Source organism: Dipodomys merriami, unplaced genomic scaffold (assembly GCF_024711535.1).
Source record: "Dipodomys merriami isolate MVZ:Mamm:240054 unplaced genomic scaffold, mDipMer1.0.p SCAF_63, whole genome shotgun sequence".
Classification (NCBI taxonomy): Eukaryota; Metazoa; Chordata; class Mammalia; order Rodentia; family Heteromyidae; genus Dipodomys; species Dipodomys merriami.
Window position 1 is genome coordinate 5,981,032 of NW_027206213.1, and position 18,034 is coordinate 5,999,065.

Sequence of the window (18,034 nt, forward strand, 5' to 3'; positions counted from 1 at the left end):
TTTAGAGTGAGTCTCCATTGATAACTGATTGCTTTTTCACCCATGAAGTCACCCTTTGACTTAATGTAATTATTAATATAGTTAGCTACAGTGTGGGTCATAATCCAATACCACTTTGTTTCTTTAAGTTGTCCAGCTGTGGTCACTGGGAACTTCTTTAGTTGTTCCTTTGTCTATCTGACATACTACTGGTCATTGTGTTATTTTTTTATGACTTCATTGTTGCTGGTTTTTTGTGGCATAAATGCTCCATACTCATCTTGTATATTTCCTGCCCTACTCTACCAGTCAGTTTCCCAAGGAGTTCTGGTTCCTTCTGGTTCCTTCTAAGGAAAATCAAGATTTGGGCCCTAAGTATACACTTAATTTAGTTACTTTCTGGTCAGATAATTGTTAACTAGAAACTTCAGCAAAAGCTTGGCTCTAGGGAAATGCAGATCCCCTTTGCTTTTTGTTCAAAGACTTGCTATTTAAGCAGCAAAAACAAAAAAATAATTAAAACATGAACCCTTCTGTACGGTATTTTCACAATAAAAAAACATGAAGTTTCATTATTAGATAAAACATCAGGATTGCTATATTTTAAACTAACCAACATGATTACAACAAAACTAGGAATCTTAGGATAACAGAGTCATTTGTTGAGGGTCATCAGGGAGAATACTTACATTATCTTCAGCTTTGCCACATAACAGACATAGCATGGTGTATTCCTGAAATTCATCCATGATACCAAATGAATACTCATGCCTGGCTATGACATGATGACATTTTTTTGCGGGGGGGGGTGTCTGGTCGTAGGGCCTGAACTCTGGGCCTGGGCACTGTCCCTCAGGTCTTCAGCTCAAGGCTAGCGTTCTACCACTTGAGCCACAGCGCCACTTTCGGTTTTTTTCTTTTTGCTTATGTGGTGCTGAGGAATCAAACCCAGGGCCTCATGCATGCAAGGCAAGCGCTGTACCACTGAGCCACCTTCCCAGCCCACGATGACAATTTTTATACAGATCATAGGTAATTATTTCTTCTCCATCCTCCCCTTCCAGGGATTTGTTAGTAATCATCATGAAGTCCCACTTATTGCACGCTGCACATCCTGTAAAGTTCAGTAGAAAAGATCCATTCTCCAGATGTTACCCTGCTTGAGATATTCCTTCTCAATACAGTTCCCACATGTTGATCCACCTTTTACTGGAAACCATTCTCCAGAGCTTCCAGTTTGGTTACTTTAAATGTTATTTTTTTCACTACTGTTCTTTGCCTTTATCTTTTCCCCCAATTTTTCCTTTTCTGTGCTTCTTTTGAATTAATTGCATATGTTTTATATTTTCTGTCTTTTGGCTATACTGCATTGCTTTCATTTGTTCATAGATATACACTTGTCCTTGTCATTATAATATGTATCATTAGGTTATAACTGTGTTTTTATATCAAAAAAAGAAGCATATATTCCCTCATTCAAATCTACCAATTGTGATATTATATATTTATTTCTGGAATAGTACAAGCCGCAATACATTTTTATTGGTGTTTGTTTGGTGGTACCAGTGATAAAACCAGGCCTCAAACCTGCTAGGCAAGGGTTTACCACTTGGAATGGCTGCCCTTAGCCATTTTTTACTTTAGTCTTTCATTTTTACTCAGTGCCGGCTTTACACTTTGGTCCCCCTACCTATACTTTGTATAACTTTCACTTCTCAAAGATGAGATATTTTGGCTTAGTATAGACCTCCTGGTTTACAGAGTGTATTTCTTTTTTTTTCAACACTTTAAAATTTATTTTTAGTGGCTTATATAATTTAGTTCATGATCTTTCTTCATTGTTCTATACAATGAGTTGTCCATCTTGCTGTTTTTACAATATTCTTTTTGTTACTTTTGTGTGTGTGTGTGTTGGTCGTGGGGTTTGAACTCTGGGCTTGGGCGCTGTCCCTGCACTCTTCAGCTCAAGGCAAGCACTCTACCGCTTGAGCCACAGCACCACTTCCTGTTTTCTAGTGGTTTATTTGAGATAAGAGTCTCACTGACTTTCCTGCTGGGGCTGGCTTTGAACCACGAAACTCAGATCTCAGCCTCCTGAGTAGTTAGGATTACAGGTCTAAGCTACCAGTGCCCGGCCTTTTTGTTACTATTTTGCAGCAATTTGATTATGCTGTATCTTTGCCTTGTATATGTGTCTGTGCATTTCTCTATCTTGCTTATGGTTTGTAGTTTCATGGTTTTCATTATATTGGGAAATTTCAGTCATCATCTTTTTGTCCTTATTGTTCGCCCCTCACTTTCTCTGTCTGTTTCTCTGTTTCTGTCTCTGTCTCTCTCTGTCTCTGTCTCTGTCTCTCTGTCTCTCTCTGTCTGTCTCTGTCTCTGTCTCTGTCTCTGTCTCTCTCTCTCTCTCTCTCTCTCTGTCTCTCTTTCTCCCTCCCCCCTCTCTCTCCATCTTCTGGGCTTCCACTTAGACTAATCCATTTATTAAAACTTTGTTCATGTTATTTTCATGGTTCCCACTATATTTTTCCCTTCTGTTTTGACATTATGTTACTGTAATGTTGGTAGAGATACCTTTGCTAATGTCCTTTTTAGTCTTTTTCTCTGTAGGCTTTATTTTGGCTTTGGTTTTGGGTTTTTTTGTTTTTGTTTTTTTTTTGCATTAAGTTCACTAATCTTGAATTCTGCAGTCTTAGAATTACTTTTTGCCCATCCAGTATGTTTTTCACTTGAGATGTAGTGTTTTCAATCTCTATTTTTTTCTTTAAAAAATATAATTCAACTCAGTAACTATTATATTCATGTTTTCCATTAAATCCTTCTTTGTATTCATGTGTATATTGTGTATGTATGTGTTAAGGATATGTGTTGATTATTTGGTTTATATGACTTAAAATATATTTTTAAAAGTTGGTTCCTATTCCATTATCTCTGTCATTTTTCTAGTCTGTTTTAGGTGTTCAGTTTTTCTTCTTTTATTTAAGGAGCTGTATAAAGGAACTGCCATTCAACCAAGCGGTGTATTAACACAGTGCATCTTGGTCAAGTCACCATTTGAACATTCTCATCTCTCCTTCCCAATCACCCTTCCCTCACTTTTCTTAATTTTGTAGAACATATATTGCATTTTTTACTGCATTTCCTCTCCTTTCTTCTTCCTTTTGATTCCTTTTCACCCTTTTCAAGTAGTGGTTTCCTAGTGTTTATTTTGTTGACTTTTGATGTAATCTTTCTAAGGAATTACACTGTTGAATTCTCATCTGAATCTATCTTATTTCAGTTAATCCATTTATGTACATTTGCATACTACCCAAAGTATTTACTTAAATATTTATACACTAATTCTATCTTACACATATGAGAGAAAACATTTAACTTTTGTCTCTCTGTGCCTGACTTACTTCACTTAACATAATTTTTCCACGTCTTTCCATTTCTTTACAAACGATGCAGTATCATTATTTCTAATGGATGAGTACAATTCCGTTGTGTATATATACCACATTTTCTTGATCCATTTGTACATTGATGGAGGCCTCTAGGCTAATTCCATACCTTGGGTGTGGCGAATAGTACTGCAATGAACATGATTGTACTGGTGGCTTTACTGTATCCTAGTTTGTAATCTATTGGATAAATGCCCAGGAGTGGGATTTCTGGATCATAGGGTAGTTCTGTTTAGTTTTTTGAGGACCCTCCATGCTGTTTTCCAGAGTAGTTGAACAGTTTGCATTCCCAATCATGTATTAGGGTTTCCTTTTGCCCACATTCTCGTCAGCATCTGTTTTTATTCTTTATCATGAGAATTTTCATGAGGTAGAATCTCAATGTTGTTTTGATTTGCAGTTCCTTCATGGCCAGAGATGTTGAGCCTTTCTTCATATGTCTGTTACTTCTGAGAAGATTCTATAAGCTAAATAGAGGGTTTTGCTTTTGAAGCTCCTTATTTTGGATATTAGGCCATAGTCTGATGTATTGCTGTCAACATTTTTCAGTTTTTCTGCTGGTTAGGATTACATTTTCTTATATCCTATTGCATGTTTTATTTTAAATTTTGTGTTGTGAGTACCGGATTTTGCTATATTCATGTGAACAAGTTACACGTGGTATACTCCTTACTAGCCAAATTCTCTCTACTGAGTCCTTTGCACTGATTCCTGTAGTATTGATAGCTTCCTTGCATTCTTCCATCATAAGGTGCCCCAAACCAAGAATCAGCTATATCTCTAAGTAGTTCTGGTTTTTTTTAGTAGGAGTGTTGCTGGAATTCACAGACCAGGTTCTTGAGTGCTTATTACTACCATGTTTTTCATTATACTCCAGAGTAATGAGCTAGAACAAGGAGCTCACAGGCTTTCTTTTGTAAAGGACCAGATAGTAAATATTTTAGGCTTTCCAGGCCACCCCAGCCTTTGTCACAACTATTCAGCTCTGCTATTATACATGCAAATTATCCAGAGGCAATATTTACAGAGATGAATCTGACTGTATTCTAATAAAACTTTATTAGAAATGCTTTTAGCAAGATGAATTTGGCTCACAAGCTGTACTTTGATGACCTGTTTTTATATTGCAAAAGATCACTGCCTCTTTCCCTGGGTTCCATTTCATAAATGATTTCTGCTGCCCATAAGACACAGCACACTTCAGACTGTAACTTAAACTATCTTGCCACTTAGATCTCCATTTGACAATTGTGACCCATGTTCCAAGGCCTGATCAGCTCTGTGCTTGAAGTTCATGAAATTATTAATCTGGTTACCTGCAGAGACCTACTTGCATAAGTATGAGCTCTTTACCAGATAGTATAATCTCTTTAACTCTTTGTTAGCCATTCTGTAAACTTTATGTATAATGTGTGATATGACAGTTACTGCTAATAATTAAGGTTGGGATAAAAGAATCTGTGATGGCAAATGGCCATGAATGCCAGGTGAAATCAGTAGTTGGTGATTAAAGGACCACAAAATTGACATAACTTGTAAATTTGTTATTCATTGCATTCTGAGATTCTGGAAAGACAACTGGGTCTTGTTTGTGGCATAGCCTGCTTGTGACTCTTGATTACTAAAATATATATTCACATTAATGTGTTATTTGACATTTATCTTGAAAGTTATATTCTAAATCCTCAAAATTTGAAATTTCTAAAATATGGCATTATGAAAAACAATATTTTATTCTTAATTCTTGGGTTTGGGAAGCACCCCATGGTTTGAACAGAGAACCTATGATTCGCTAGGCAGTTATTCCCAATTCTTAAAACTTTTCACTGAGCCACCTGCAAACCTAGCTACTCAAGAGGCTGAGATCTAAGGATCATTGTTTTAAGCCAGCCTGGGAAGGTAAGTCCAGGAGACTCTTATTTATAATTAACCAGCAAAAACACCAGAAGTGGAGATGTGGCTCAAGCAGTACACCACCAGTCTTGAGCAAAAATGCTACGGGGAGGGGAAAAAAAGTTTCTTACTGATTAGATTTGTCCTGCCAAAGAAACTTATTTTTAATATAGAAAAAGAATTGTATTTCATGTTTTGATGTGTAGGCTAAATAGAACAGTTCTGAACAATATTTTATATTAATAGTTTTGATAACTTATTTTAACTTATTTTACCTTATTTTAGCTCAGTAAAGTATCATGTAGGGCTAGAATATCTTAAATGTTGACTAGTATGTATGTTTTAACAATATTAATTCTACACCATGACTATGGAACTTGTTTCAGTTTATCTATTTCAATTTCTTTTCATCTGTTTTGTATTGTGCAGATGTTTCACTCTTGTTAACTTCTAATTATTTTATGATGTAAATGAGATTGTTTTTCTTTTGAATAGTTGTTGTTAGCAAGTAGAAGTGCCATTGACTTTTACATGTTGATTTTTTACTGAAGCCTTACTGAATTTGTTTATTAGTTCTAACAGCTTTTGTGAGTTAGCGTTTTCTATATACAAAATCAGGTGATCAGCCAACAGAGACCATTTTACGTCTTCCATTCTTATATGAATGTGCTTTATTTCTTTTTTTCTTGCCTAATTTCCTGGATGAAGTTTCTAGTACTTGACCGAATAGTAAGAGTAGGCATTGTTTTATTTCTTATCTTAGAAAAAGAGCTTTCAATGAGTGGCTGATGGTTTGTTTTATAGATAGATAGATAGATAGATAGATAGATAGATAGATAGATAGATACTTATATCTATCTATATATGAGTTCAGATTCTATATATATATGAGTTCAATTCTTCTATGCCTTCTCACAAGATTTTATCATGAAAGAATATTGAATTTTCTCAATTTTTTTTTCTGAATCCTTATGTGGCATTGGTGTCCGGATATTGCTGAACTCCTATAGTTAGTTTGGAAAATTTTCCCTCCTTTTGAGCTTTTTGTAAGAGTTTGAGAAAGACTGATATTAGCTCTCTTTTAAATGTTTTTGTTTTGTTTTGTTTTGTTTTGTTTTGTGGTTTTTGTTGTTGTTGTTGTTGCTTTTGTCGGTTATGGGGCTTGAACTCTGGGCCTGGGTGCTGTCTCTGAGCTCTTCAGTTCAAGGCAAATGCTCTACCACCTTAGCCACAGCACCACTTATGGTTTTCTGGTGGTTAATAGGAGATAAGAGTCTCACAACTTTCCTGCCTACCTGGCTTTTTGAACCATGATCCTTAGATCTCAGCCTTCTGAGTAACTAGGATTATAGGCGTGAGCCATCAGCGCCTGTGATGAGAAACTTTGTATTACCTAATCAGTCTCTCATTGCCATTTCTATTTCTGCCTAATTCTGTATTGATATAATGCATGTTTCTAGGGATGCATCCATTTCTTCTAGATTATCCTCTTGGTTGGTGCACCTGTATTCATACTGGTGTCATGAGCCTTTGCATTTCTATGCATGTTTTATATCTTCTTTTTTATTTCTGATTTTATTTGACTCTTTTTAGTATACCTAAAGGCTTGTTCTTCTTATCTTTTCAAAATAACCCATTTTTTAGTTTGACTGATTTTTTTATTGTTTTTATATAATCTCTATTTCATTTATTTCTGTTATTTGTTACTTCCTTCTCTGTACAAAGTTTAGACTTTGTTTTTATTTTCTAGTTCCTTAAAGTATACCAGATTGTTTGAGATCTTCATTTTTTTTTTTTAGGTAGGCATTTATTTTGTAGCCAGACTTCTCAGAACTGCTATTTATTGTATCCTACAAGTTTTACTGTTTTTTACCACATTTCATTTATTTAAATACATTTTTATGTTTCTATTTTTATTTCATTTTGACCCCGTTGATTGTTTAGGGTCATGTTGTTCAATTGCCATCTGTTTGTCATTAATTACTGGTTTCATGATGTGATTTCAGTCTTCTCAAATTTATTAATTTGTTTTATAGTGTAACATATGATCAAAACCTTTGTCAGTTAGAGTAAGTCTTGTCTACTTTTTATCATTTGTTTGTTTGTGCCAATCTTGGGACTTGAACTCAGGGCCTGGAAGCTGTCCCTTAGCTTTTTTGTTCAAAGTTAGTATTATGAAATTTGAACCATATCTCCACTTCCTGCTTTTTGCTGGTTAATTGCAGATAAAGTTTTTCTTGAGATTTTGTTGTTGTTGTTTTTGTTGTGTTTTTTTATTGCCAAGGTGATGTACAGAGCTATATAAGTAAGGTAATGAGTACATTTCTTGTCAACCTTGTTACTCTTTCCCTCATTTTTCTCCTACTTTCCCTCTCCTCCAAACCCCAAGTTGTACAGATCATTTCCAACATACTGTCTTGTATATATTGCTGATGCATTAGTTCTTCCCTTGTCCTTTGTCTCACCATGAGGATAAAGTTTTATGAGCTATACTACTCCAGCTGGCTTTGAACTGCAATCCTCAGATCTCAGCCTCTGTAGTAGGTAAGATTATGGGTGTGAACCACCTATACCCTGCTGGACATACATTTTCCCACCATTTCCTTAAGTAGATTTCTTGAAAGAATATATAATTTTATTTATTGTTAAAATATGGGTCCAAGCCAGGCACTGTAGCTCATGCCTGTAATACTAGATGCTCACAAGGTTGTGATCCAGAGCATAACCATTATGAAGCCAACCCAAGCAGAAAAGTCCCAAGAGGCTCTACTTCTAACTTAACCAACATAAAACAGGTCTGAAAGTGTAGTTCAAGTGGTAAAACACCAGCTGAGCAAAGGTGAGGCCCAGAGTTGAAATCCCAGTACCAGCAGAAAAAAAAAAGGGTTCCAGTAAACTTTTTCTATAAAGTCAGATAGCAAGTATTGTAGGTTTGTAGGCCAAGACAAAACTGAGATTATTCTGTAGGTACTTAAATTACAAGAAAGAAAACAGATTTCTGTAAATCTTTATTGATTAAATTAGAAATATGGTAACATTGAATACAACATTGTACTCAATTTGTAATCCAGGTCTACAAATCTGAAGAACAGAGTTCTTTTGGAAGTTAAATGTTGATGTTCTCTGTCATCCAAATCTGTTTCAAATGTTCATTTGTTAACGCTGATCTACAATGAGATTTTCCATATTTCACCTTTGCAAATGTCTTTCCACATACATAGGTACTGCCAAATACTGGTATCAATCCGTGAACACATGATTTAATTGAGCATTTTCACAGATTGGAAGGCATTTTTAGAATTCTATTAGCTAAAAGGCTAGAATGCCTTTTAGCATGTCATTACATTGCAAATCACTTCCAATTAAAGTTCCTCAATTGCACAGCTAAGTGGATTTTGGAATATGGAAATTTTTTATACATGCATAGAGGTCTGAAAACACTGCTGTTATTTGAAATTAGAATATATCGCTACAAATTTGTGTAGGAATGAAGATATCACTTAAAAAAAACTTTTGACAGTGCAGGCCTGACATTACTTGCAATTCAACAATGTTAGTTCTCATTGAAATGACTTTATCACAGAATGTTTCACATATAAGCACTGTTTTGCCTTGTAATTTTAGCTTGAAACATTTTCAAGTCTGCAGCAAAATCTAATTCCAGAGCCAAAGTTCAATAACAGTGGTTGAGAACAGTTTTTCTAACCATTCAAAAAATGTAAAAACCATTCTTAAAAACTATACAAACACAAGCTAGTTGGTCCATTGGTCATAGTTTGCTGACTTCCTGTTCTATAGTCTTGTTGGGTTTTGTTTTTGTTTCTCTCTCTCTCTTGCTGTCTCTCTCTCTCTCTGTCTCTCTCTCTCTCTCCCCCTCCTTCCTCTCCACCCCCTTCTCTCTCTGGTGATTCTCCTGCCTCAGCATCTCAGGTTAAGGTACAAGTATGTATTAGTAGGTCTGGTCCTATAAAGTATTAACTGATGATGTTCTGAGTAAATATTAGTGACTTTTCCCAAAATTTGCAAACAAATATTATTAACTTCTAAAAAACAATTTGAATGTTAATTACCCTGATTTCATTTAAAACTGTACGCCTCTATACATGTATTGAATTTCAGCACAGTATTCCATAGATTTGTACAGTTAAAAAGATCAGAAATAATGTTTTCAATTTATGTGATTGAATAATAAGATTAAGTATCTTTTCATCATTATAAGCCATTTACATTTTACTTCTTAATTGGAAATTGGCTGTTCATATTATTTTTTTCATTTTTATAAAAATTTCACTCCAACAATCAAGGAATAGTCTCATACCTAAGAGTACCAAGTTCTTTTTGGTGGTTCTACCTACTTATTTTTCACTGTTTTCCTTCACACGTCCAACACCTCTTTCATTTTGAGAGACCTACCACTGCCTGACAGAGCGTGCTTTCTCAAACACTCAGAAAATGTTTTCTCAAGCTTCTCTGAATGTTTGTGCCTGATGTCATTCATTCTGTTACATTTTCTTCTTTTTCCCTCCCAGTGTAACTATACATCCTGTAAGGCTCAAATTAAGGACCAGCTCCTTTCTTTAGTTCCAGTCTGTGCCCATGTCTGCCATAAAAGAGACACAGGGATTTGTTGGTGGTGGTGGTGGTGATAGTAGTGGTAATTAACTGTCTGTTTATAGTGGTCTGTCTTTTTCCTGGGCTCATAGTTTCTTTTATTATTATTATTATTATTATTATTATTATTATTATTATTATTATTATTATTATTATGGTGATATACAGAGGGATTACAATGACATGAGTCAAGTAGTGAGTACATTTCCTTTCCTTTCTTACAATGTCTTCTATTCCCTCACCCTTTTCCAGTCCCTCCCTCACTCCCATCTCCACCCACCAGGTCTACAGTTCACTTTTCGTCAGTGTCCAGTGGGGCTCATAGTTTCTTGATTCTAAGACTGTAATTGATTTTTGTTTCAGATCAGTTTTCAATACTTGCCGGCACCAATTACAGTATTCACAAGTATACCCCAGGCATACATTCTGTGTAATTAATATCACTGAATAGTGTTTAGCATAATATAAAATTTGAAGACTCACCCTCAGCTGCTTGTGCCCGTAGAATCAGCTACTTGAGAGGCTGAGGGAAATTTTGTATTTTTCCCTTGTAGCATAAAATAGCTAATTCACATAATTATATTTAGTCACAGCTCTGGTCTGTAAGAAAAGAATATTGAGAACCTTAAAGTCCAAAAAAATTTCATTTGTCAAGTCTATTTTGTAATCTGAACAGTTAAATTTCCTCTTTCAGAATCTCCTTTGTAACTTGAGCAAGAATCATTTTGAATTAATCTTTTATTTTTCTTTATTTCCAAAGGATATCCATTACCTCGCCCTAGATAAGGGTGAATTGGCACTAGCTGAAGTGGCAAGAAAAAGAGCTAGTGACATTGATGCGGAATCAATAACCTCTGGAGTCGGTAAGAATCAATGCTGGTTTTTTAAAATGCTTTTGTTTTAATCAATACTTAGCATCATTCCTATATATGTTTGTAGAGCATGGTTGGCTAATTTGGATTACTTTCTTTGTAAAGTCTGTTTTTTTTTAAAGAAAGATTAAGCCTTGAGAAAGAGTTTAGGATTGATAAACCAGCTGATATGTGACAACTGATAACCACTGATTGCTTCAGTCACTGTTTAGCAAAAAGACGATGCTATTTCTATATTTTGGGAAAAGAGTTCATTTTTATCATTTGTTAGGTGATGAACTAACATAGAAACGTATAGCAATTTTATTCACAGACATGTCATACCTTAACAGAATTATCTCTTGCATCAAAGGATTTCATGGGATTTCAGGTTTAAGGAGTGATTTGGCTTTGCTCAGAAGCTGCTAGAGGCCACTTTACAAAGTAGTAGTCTGAAATAAACAGAGAGGCCTAGACTGAAACTAAAGACCCATTTAAACACTATAGAATAGAAAAGTAAAAGGTTTTAAAATACATTGTACTATCAACATGAACTTTTTTTCCTAAACTCAGTTTATCTGATGTACTAAATCTGTCAGTATGGATAATTTTATATCATAATTCCTTCCCCTTATATTCCTTGGGCTATTTAGGCCTAGATTCCTCCTAAATTACCTCAATTTAAATCACTGTTCTTGCAAACTTTTCCCAAAGGAGAAAATGATTAAAATTTAGCTATCAAGGTTGCTGTTTGGAGCTGGAGTTTGGTTGTTCCTACCTACTCAAGGAGGCTAAAAGGATCTCTGTGCAAAACCAACAGGAACAGACAAATCTGAGAAATGCTTATCTCCAGTTACCCAGCATAAAGCCAGGAGTGGAAGTGTAGTTCAAATGACAGAGTACCAGTCTTGAGTAGAAAAAACCAGGTGAGAGTATGAGGCCTTGAGTTCAAGCCACAGCACCATTTTGCACATGCGTGTATACATGCACACACACACACACACACACACACACACACACACACACACACACACACACACACACACACAAAGACCAAGTAAAAGTAAAAGGCCGAATTATGTAAGATATTCAGAGTAGTTTGGTCTACATGGAAGAATTTGTAAATGTATTACATATAGTTTATTACATATAGTGTATTACATATAGTTGCTATCAACACAGTTAAAAGTAAGAGTTGTCAAAGGAAAAGCTCTATCATGATCACTGAGTGACTAGATCATTTAAAAATTTTAGTGAAGTGTGACATACATACAGAATAGTGATTTATCGTAAGTAGGGCTCAGTGAGTTTCTACAGGGAGCACTTCTTTGTTTACCAGTACCCAGAACAAGTAACATACATGATTAAGACCCATAGAAGTCCTCCTGTATCTTTGTTCAGAGAATAAACCACATGCCCAACTTTTTACTTTTTATATAATTGGTTAGTTTGGCCTTTTTAAATCTTAAAATACTAGATAGAATTACACATACATTATTTTATTATTTTGATGGGGGGGGTCTGGTCATGGGGCCTGAACTCTGGGCCTGAGCGCTGTTCCTTAGCTCTTCAGCTCAAGGCTAGCGCTCTACCACTTGAGCCACAGCGCCACTTCAGCTTTTTTCTTTTTTGCTTATGTGATGCTGAGGAATCAAACCCAGGACCTCATGCATGCAAGGCAAGCGTTCTACCACTAAGCCACCTTCCCAGCCCATATACATTATTTCATATTTGGCTCCTTTTACTCAATGCTGGGAATGTGAGAATCTTCTATATTATTGCAGGCAGTTTTAATTGTTTTTCTTTTCTTTCTCTGGGGATCAAACCTAATACCTCTTTATGCTAAACTGAGCTATACCAGCAGCCTCTAGTTGTATTTTTTTATTTTTAATCAATGTACAACAGTGTTGCAGTTATAAATACAATTTTATTCATTCCATTAAAGTGGATGTAGGATAATTCATTTTTAAATATGACTTGTGAGGTTAATTATATATATAATATAAATGTATATATAGTATATTATTATATATTATATATGTATATATTATAATATATATGTGTATATATAATATATATTCATATGTATATATAATATATATACTATATATTATATATGTATAAATACAAATATACACAATTTGTTTAGTTTTTTTAAAAATTATTTTTATTTTTTGGGTCCGGTCATGGGGCCTGAACTCTAGGCCTTGGCACTGTCCCTCAGCTCTTCAGCTCAAGGCTAGCACTCTACCACTTGAGCCACAGCGCCACTTACAGCTTTTTTCTTTTTGCTTATGTGGTGCTGAGGAATCGAACCCAGGGCCTCATGCATGAAAGGCAAGTACTCTACCACTGAGCCACCTTCCCAACCCTTGCTTAGCTTTTTGATTATTTCATTTCTTCTAGCAGCCTTGTCTTATGTTTGGTAGAGTGTTCAAGTATACTCAATAAATTATACTAAGTGCATAACATTTATTTAAGTGCACATTTAAGCACATAACATGCTTAAACATTTTACAGTTTAGTAGGGGAAAGACTTGTAATCAGTTTTGACATGGCATGACATAGACACATAGTCACTACCTATAAAAGTTAAGTTCAGGGCTGGGAAGGTGGCTCAATGGTAGAGCGCTTGCCTTGCATGCATGAGGCCCTGAGTTCGATTCCTCAGCACCACATAAACAAAAATAAAAAAGCTGGAAGTGGCACTGTGGCTCAAGTGGTAGAGCGCTAGCCTTGAGCTGAAGAGCTGAGGGACAGTGCCCAAGCCCAGAGTTCAGTTCCCACAACCAGGCCCCCCCCCCAAAAAAAAAGTTAAGTTCAGTAAGTATTTGATAGCAGCAATGAAGTACTTTAAATGTTCCTTCTTTCCTTTGCTTGCTTTTCAGTACTATATGCAAATTTTCTTGTATATTAGAAGACTAGACAGACTTAAGTTTAAAGAATTAAATAGATGAGATTGTGGGTATAAAATCATTTTTGAAAAAGATAAAATACTACAAAACAACATCCAGTATTACTATTTTTTTTTTTTTTTTTTTTTTTTGGGTCCAGTCGTGGGGCCTGAACTCTGGGCCTGGGCGCTGTCCCTCAGCTCTTCAGCTCAAGGCTAGCGCTCTACCACTTGAGCCACAGCACCACTTCCGGCTTTTTTCCTTTTGCTTATGTGGTGCTGAGGAATCGAACCCAGGGCCTCAGGCTTGCAAGGCAAGCGCTTCTACCACTGAGCCAACTTCCCAGCCCCAGTATTACTATTATAATGTAGTCATAGTGTGAATTATGTCAGGGCAAATTCTGTTGGCCTAAACTGGACTGCTTAATGTGGGTGTGTGGGGGTGTGTGTGTGCGCGTGCGCACGTGTGCGCGCATGCCCATGTTTCCCCATACAGGTGGTTGAACTGAGGTTCTGGAGCTTTTTTTTAAGGCCTTCAAGTTCTTACTTAGCTTTTTCCATTCAAGGTTAACATTGAGCCTCATCTTTACTTCCTCATATTGCTGGTTAATTGAAGATAAGAGTCTCTTATATTTGTCTTTTTCTGGCCTGGATCTGAAGCAGGATCTTCAATTCTCAAACCTCTGAGTAGCTGGGATTATAAATATGAGCCACTGGTGTCCAACTGATGGCTAGATTTTTTTTAAGCAACTTGATTATTTCAGGCATTTCTATTCTCTGATCATATAATCGCATATATTATATTGGGTTAAATACCAAAGGCAAAAATTCTTAAGATTGATAAAATACTACGGCTGGTTATTACAATAAAATAAAATTCTGAATATGAACATTGGCACCAGAGTTATTACTACCAGTTGCAAGACCACTAGAAAGTAACTTACTTTCTACATGCCTCAGCACCCTCATTTTAAAAAGTGATGGTATGTTTAGTACCTATGTTACAAATTATTGTGGAATTAAGTTAGTTCTTTCATATTTTGAACAGAGCCTTGCAAAGATTAAGGCATAGTATTGGTTAACTATTAGTAGTCCTTTAAAACTCAAAATATAGTATGTATTTGTAGTAATACACATTTTAATAGAAGACAGAACATCCACAAAGTACAAAATTTATTGTTTGTTCTTTATGATACCTTAATTTTAGTCCTTCCTATTTAAATTTTAGCATTCTTTATTAAATTTTGAATTTAAAAATTCATTTATCAGGAAAGAACTAGGAATGAGTATCCCATGAACTATATCTTTACAGAAGTTTGTATTTTTGTAACTGTCTAATTTTATTGTAAGCCTGAGAAGTCTGGCATAATACAAACTGTGAAGTAAAATCTGTCCTCTTGCACTTTTAACCTTGGCTTTATCATTGGTGTATCAGTGGGTACTGTAATGTCAGTGAGATAGTTGGTGTGGAATAGTCCAGGCAGAAATAAAACAAGAAACCTCAAAATACAACTTACCAAAGAAATACTACTCGTGTGTGTGTGTGTGTGCGCGCGCGCTCCTGGGACTTGAACTCAGGGTGTGGGTGCTATCCCTGAGCCTTTTTGCTGAAGGCTAACACTCCGCCACTTGAGCCACAGCTCCTATCCTGGCTTTTTTTGGTAGTTAATAGGAGATAAGAGTCTCATCATAGCCACCATCACCCAGCTGTTACTCCCTTCTTAATCCTGAGATGCATTCAGGAATGGTAAAGCATAGAAGTATTATCAGATTACCAGGATCCTTCTATGTGTTGCTTTCTTACGTAAGGTACAGCCTCCATCTACATCATTAAAGATGAGCGTCTTAGCCTACAGGAAAGAGGAAAAAGGAAGAGGGAAGGCTCCTTTTTGTCCAGGTACAACCTAGTTGTTAGCCATCACTTCTGCTTATATACCATTGGGCAGAACCTAGTCATAGGACTATACTACATTAAACTATGAGAAAGTTGGAGGCAAGTATATGTTCAGTGGGCTGAACAAGTGTTGTTACTATAAAATCAGAAACCATTTGGGAGGATAGCTAGCAGTTCAAAGAAAAGAAACATAAAAAAAAAACTTCTATATAATCCACATATGCAGAGAAATGAAAATATAAAAGACATCCCAGCTGCATTTAATGTAACTGTCTATACATTTGCATATTATGAGATTCTTCCAAATGCATTATATTTCCAAATTCATTTATTATATATGATCTTTCAGATATTCTGCTATAAAAAATCTGTAGCATTGTAAGTTGCCATCTCCTTTTAAAATATATTTTTAAATTCTACTTCAAAAGCCTATTCATGCTTAATGAAAAATTTGAAACACTACAATTTAAAAGCTGTAGTATAAAAATAAAAATTTATTTTCAACCAGAGATTACCAATAAATCAGTTTACTTCCTTCTTTTGTTATGCATATACTTAATAAAATTGGATTCCTTATTTGTCTTGAGTTGTTATTCAATGATATGCCATCAGCAAAGTCCCATGCCTTTAAAAATTTATGCAAGCCAGGCTCTACCCCAAAAGTCTAGCTATTCAGGATGCCGAGACTTAAGAATTAAGATTTGAAGCTAGCCCTACAGAATAGGCTGTGAGACTCTTTATCTGCAATTAACCAGCAACAAAATTGGAAGTGAAGTGTGACTCAAGTGGTAGAGCAATGGCCTTGAGCAAAAAAAGCTAAATAAGAGCAGAAGACCTGATTTCAACAACAACAAAAAAAAAATCATTCAAAAACTTGAGTTTTAGTAAGTTTTCTTACTAAAAGTGTCTTTTAGCTTTTATTAAACCATAGTCCTTAATGGAACTGTGGCTCAAGTGGCAGAGTGCTAGCCTTGAGCAAAAGGAGCCTGGGGACAGTGCCCAGACCCAGAGTTCAAGCCCCAGGACCGGCAAAACATTTTAAGAAAAGAAAAGAAAAAGAAAAAAAAAAGTCAGTAACTAAGCCCTAGTCCTCTTGTAAAGGTGCATACAAATGATATCTAATAGATGATACATGTATAAAGATAGACATTCGCTCTTAAAGTATATTCTAAAATTAAACTCCAAAAAAGTTTTTAATTCTAACAATTTAAACTGTGGTTGTTTAATTTCTGTGCTATGCTTGACAGTGTATGATTTATTGCATGTTTGTCCTAGGAGGGACATTCATGTTAACCTGGCTCTCCTTCACCTATCTTTTTTTTTTTTTTTAATAATTTTTTTTTGGCGGGGTCTGGTCATGGGGCCTGAACTCTGGGCCTGGGCGCTGTCCCTCAGCTCTTCAGCTCAAGGCTAGCACTCTACCACTTGAGCCACAGCACCACTTCCGGCTTTTTTCTTTTTGCTTATGTGGTGCTGAGGAATCGAACCCAGGGCCTCATGCATGCAAGGCAAGAGCTCTACCACTGAGCCACCTTCCCAGCCCCATCCTTCACCTATCTTTATTAGAACATGATGTCAGTTTTTATCTATACCTTCTTACCTTTAGATATCTTTGCCTAACGACATAAGTCTAAACCTAAACGTCTTTTTTTGTGTGTGTGAAAATACCATACAGAGGGGTTACAATTACCTGGGCAAGATAATGAGTACATTTCTTACAAGCATTGTAGCCTCTTCCTTTGTTTCCCCTTCCCATCTCTTCCCGTTACCCTCCCTCCCCTCCTCCCATACCAAAGTTGTAAAGTTCGTTTTTGACATAACGACTTGTACATCTCATTGTTGCAATGGGTCCACCTGTATCCCTATTTAAAAACAATTTGTTTTTTTCCCTTCCCCTCCACAAATTATACCAACATCAAATACAGTGAAAGCAGGGGTTATGCCATGGGGGAGGGACATACAAAGCAACAAAGAAATCATCTTATAAATGTGTTAGAAACAATTGCATGAAAGCAAAAATATTTGAATACTTATCTTGGGGTTAACCTAAACTTCTATAACCATCTGAACCTCAAGGATTACTAACTGTTTTGGATACAAAGGTCTGTACAGATCATATTACTTGTATTACTCAATGAGTTATAGTTTCAGTGAAATTCCTAAGAACTCGATTATCATAAAACCTTTGTCTTGTGAATACTCTTGGAGTGAATAATACCAGACATGATATATTAAGTATTTTCCTCTAAATTAGGCAATTGTTTTTAAGAGAAATTTTAGACTAGATATGACTGAATAGAATTCAAACTAAGACGTTAATCAAATTCTAGCCAACATATAACTGTGAAAAATTTTGTTCATATGTTCTTTATTAGATGCATATTTATTCATGGTTCATCTTTAAGGGGCTTTACATAATCATTAATTTACCTACTCATTATGATACGATGCCATTCCAACTACT

At 35.6% G+C, this 18,034-nt stretch overlaps 1 protein-coding gene and 1 pseudogene across 2 annotated transcripts in view; one reads left to right on the forward strand and one right to left on the reverse strand.

The window, feature by feature from the left end:
* LOC138815257 (WD repeat-containing and planar cell polarity effector protein fritz homolog) overlaps positions 1 to 18,034 on the forward strand; it is a 261,096-nt gene that overhangs the window by 183,621 nt on the left and 59,441 nt on the right. For both annotated transcript variants that reach the window (XM_070004544.1, XM_070004543.1), the window contains exon 14: positions 10,693 to 10,795. In XM_070004544.1, coding sequence (XP_069860645.1) covers positions 10,693 to 10,795 — 103 coding nt within the window. The remainder of the gene's footprint in view (positions 1 to 10,692; positions 10,796 to 18,034) is intronic.
* LOC138815202 (protein Churchill-like) lies at positions 621 to 4,173 on the reverse strand (annotated as a pseudogene).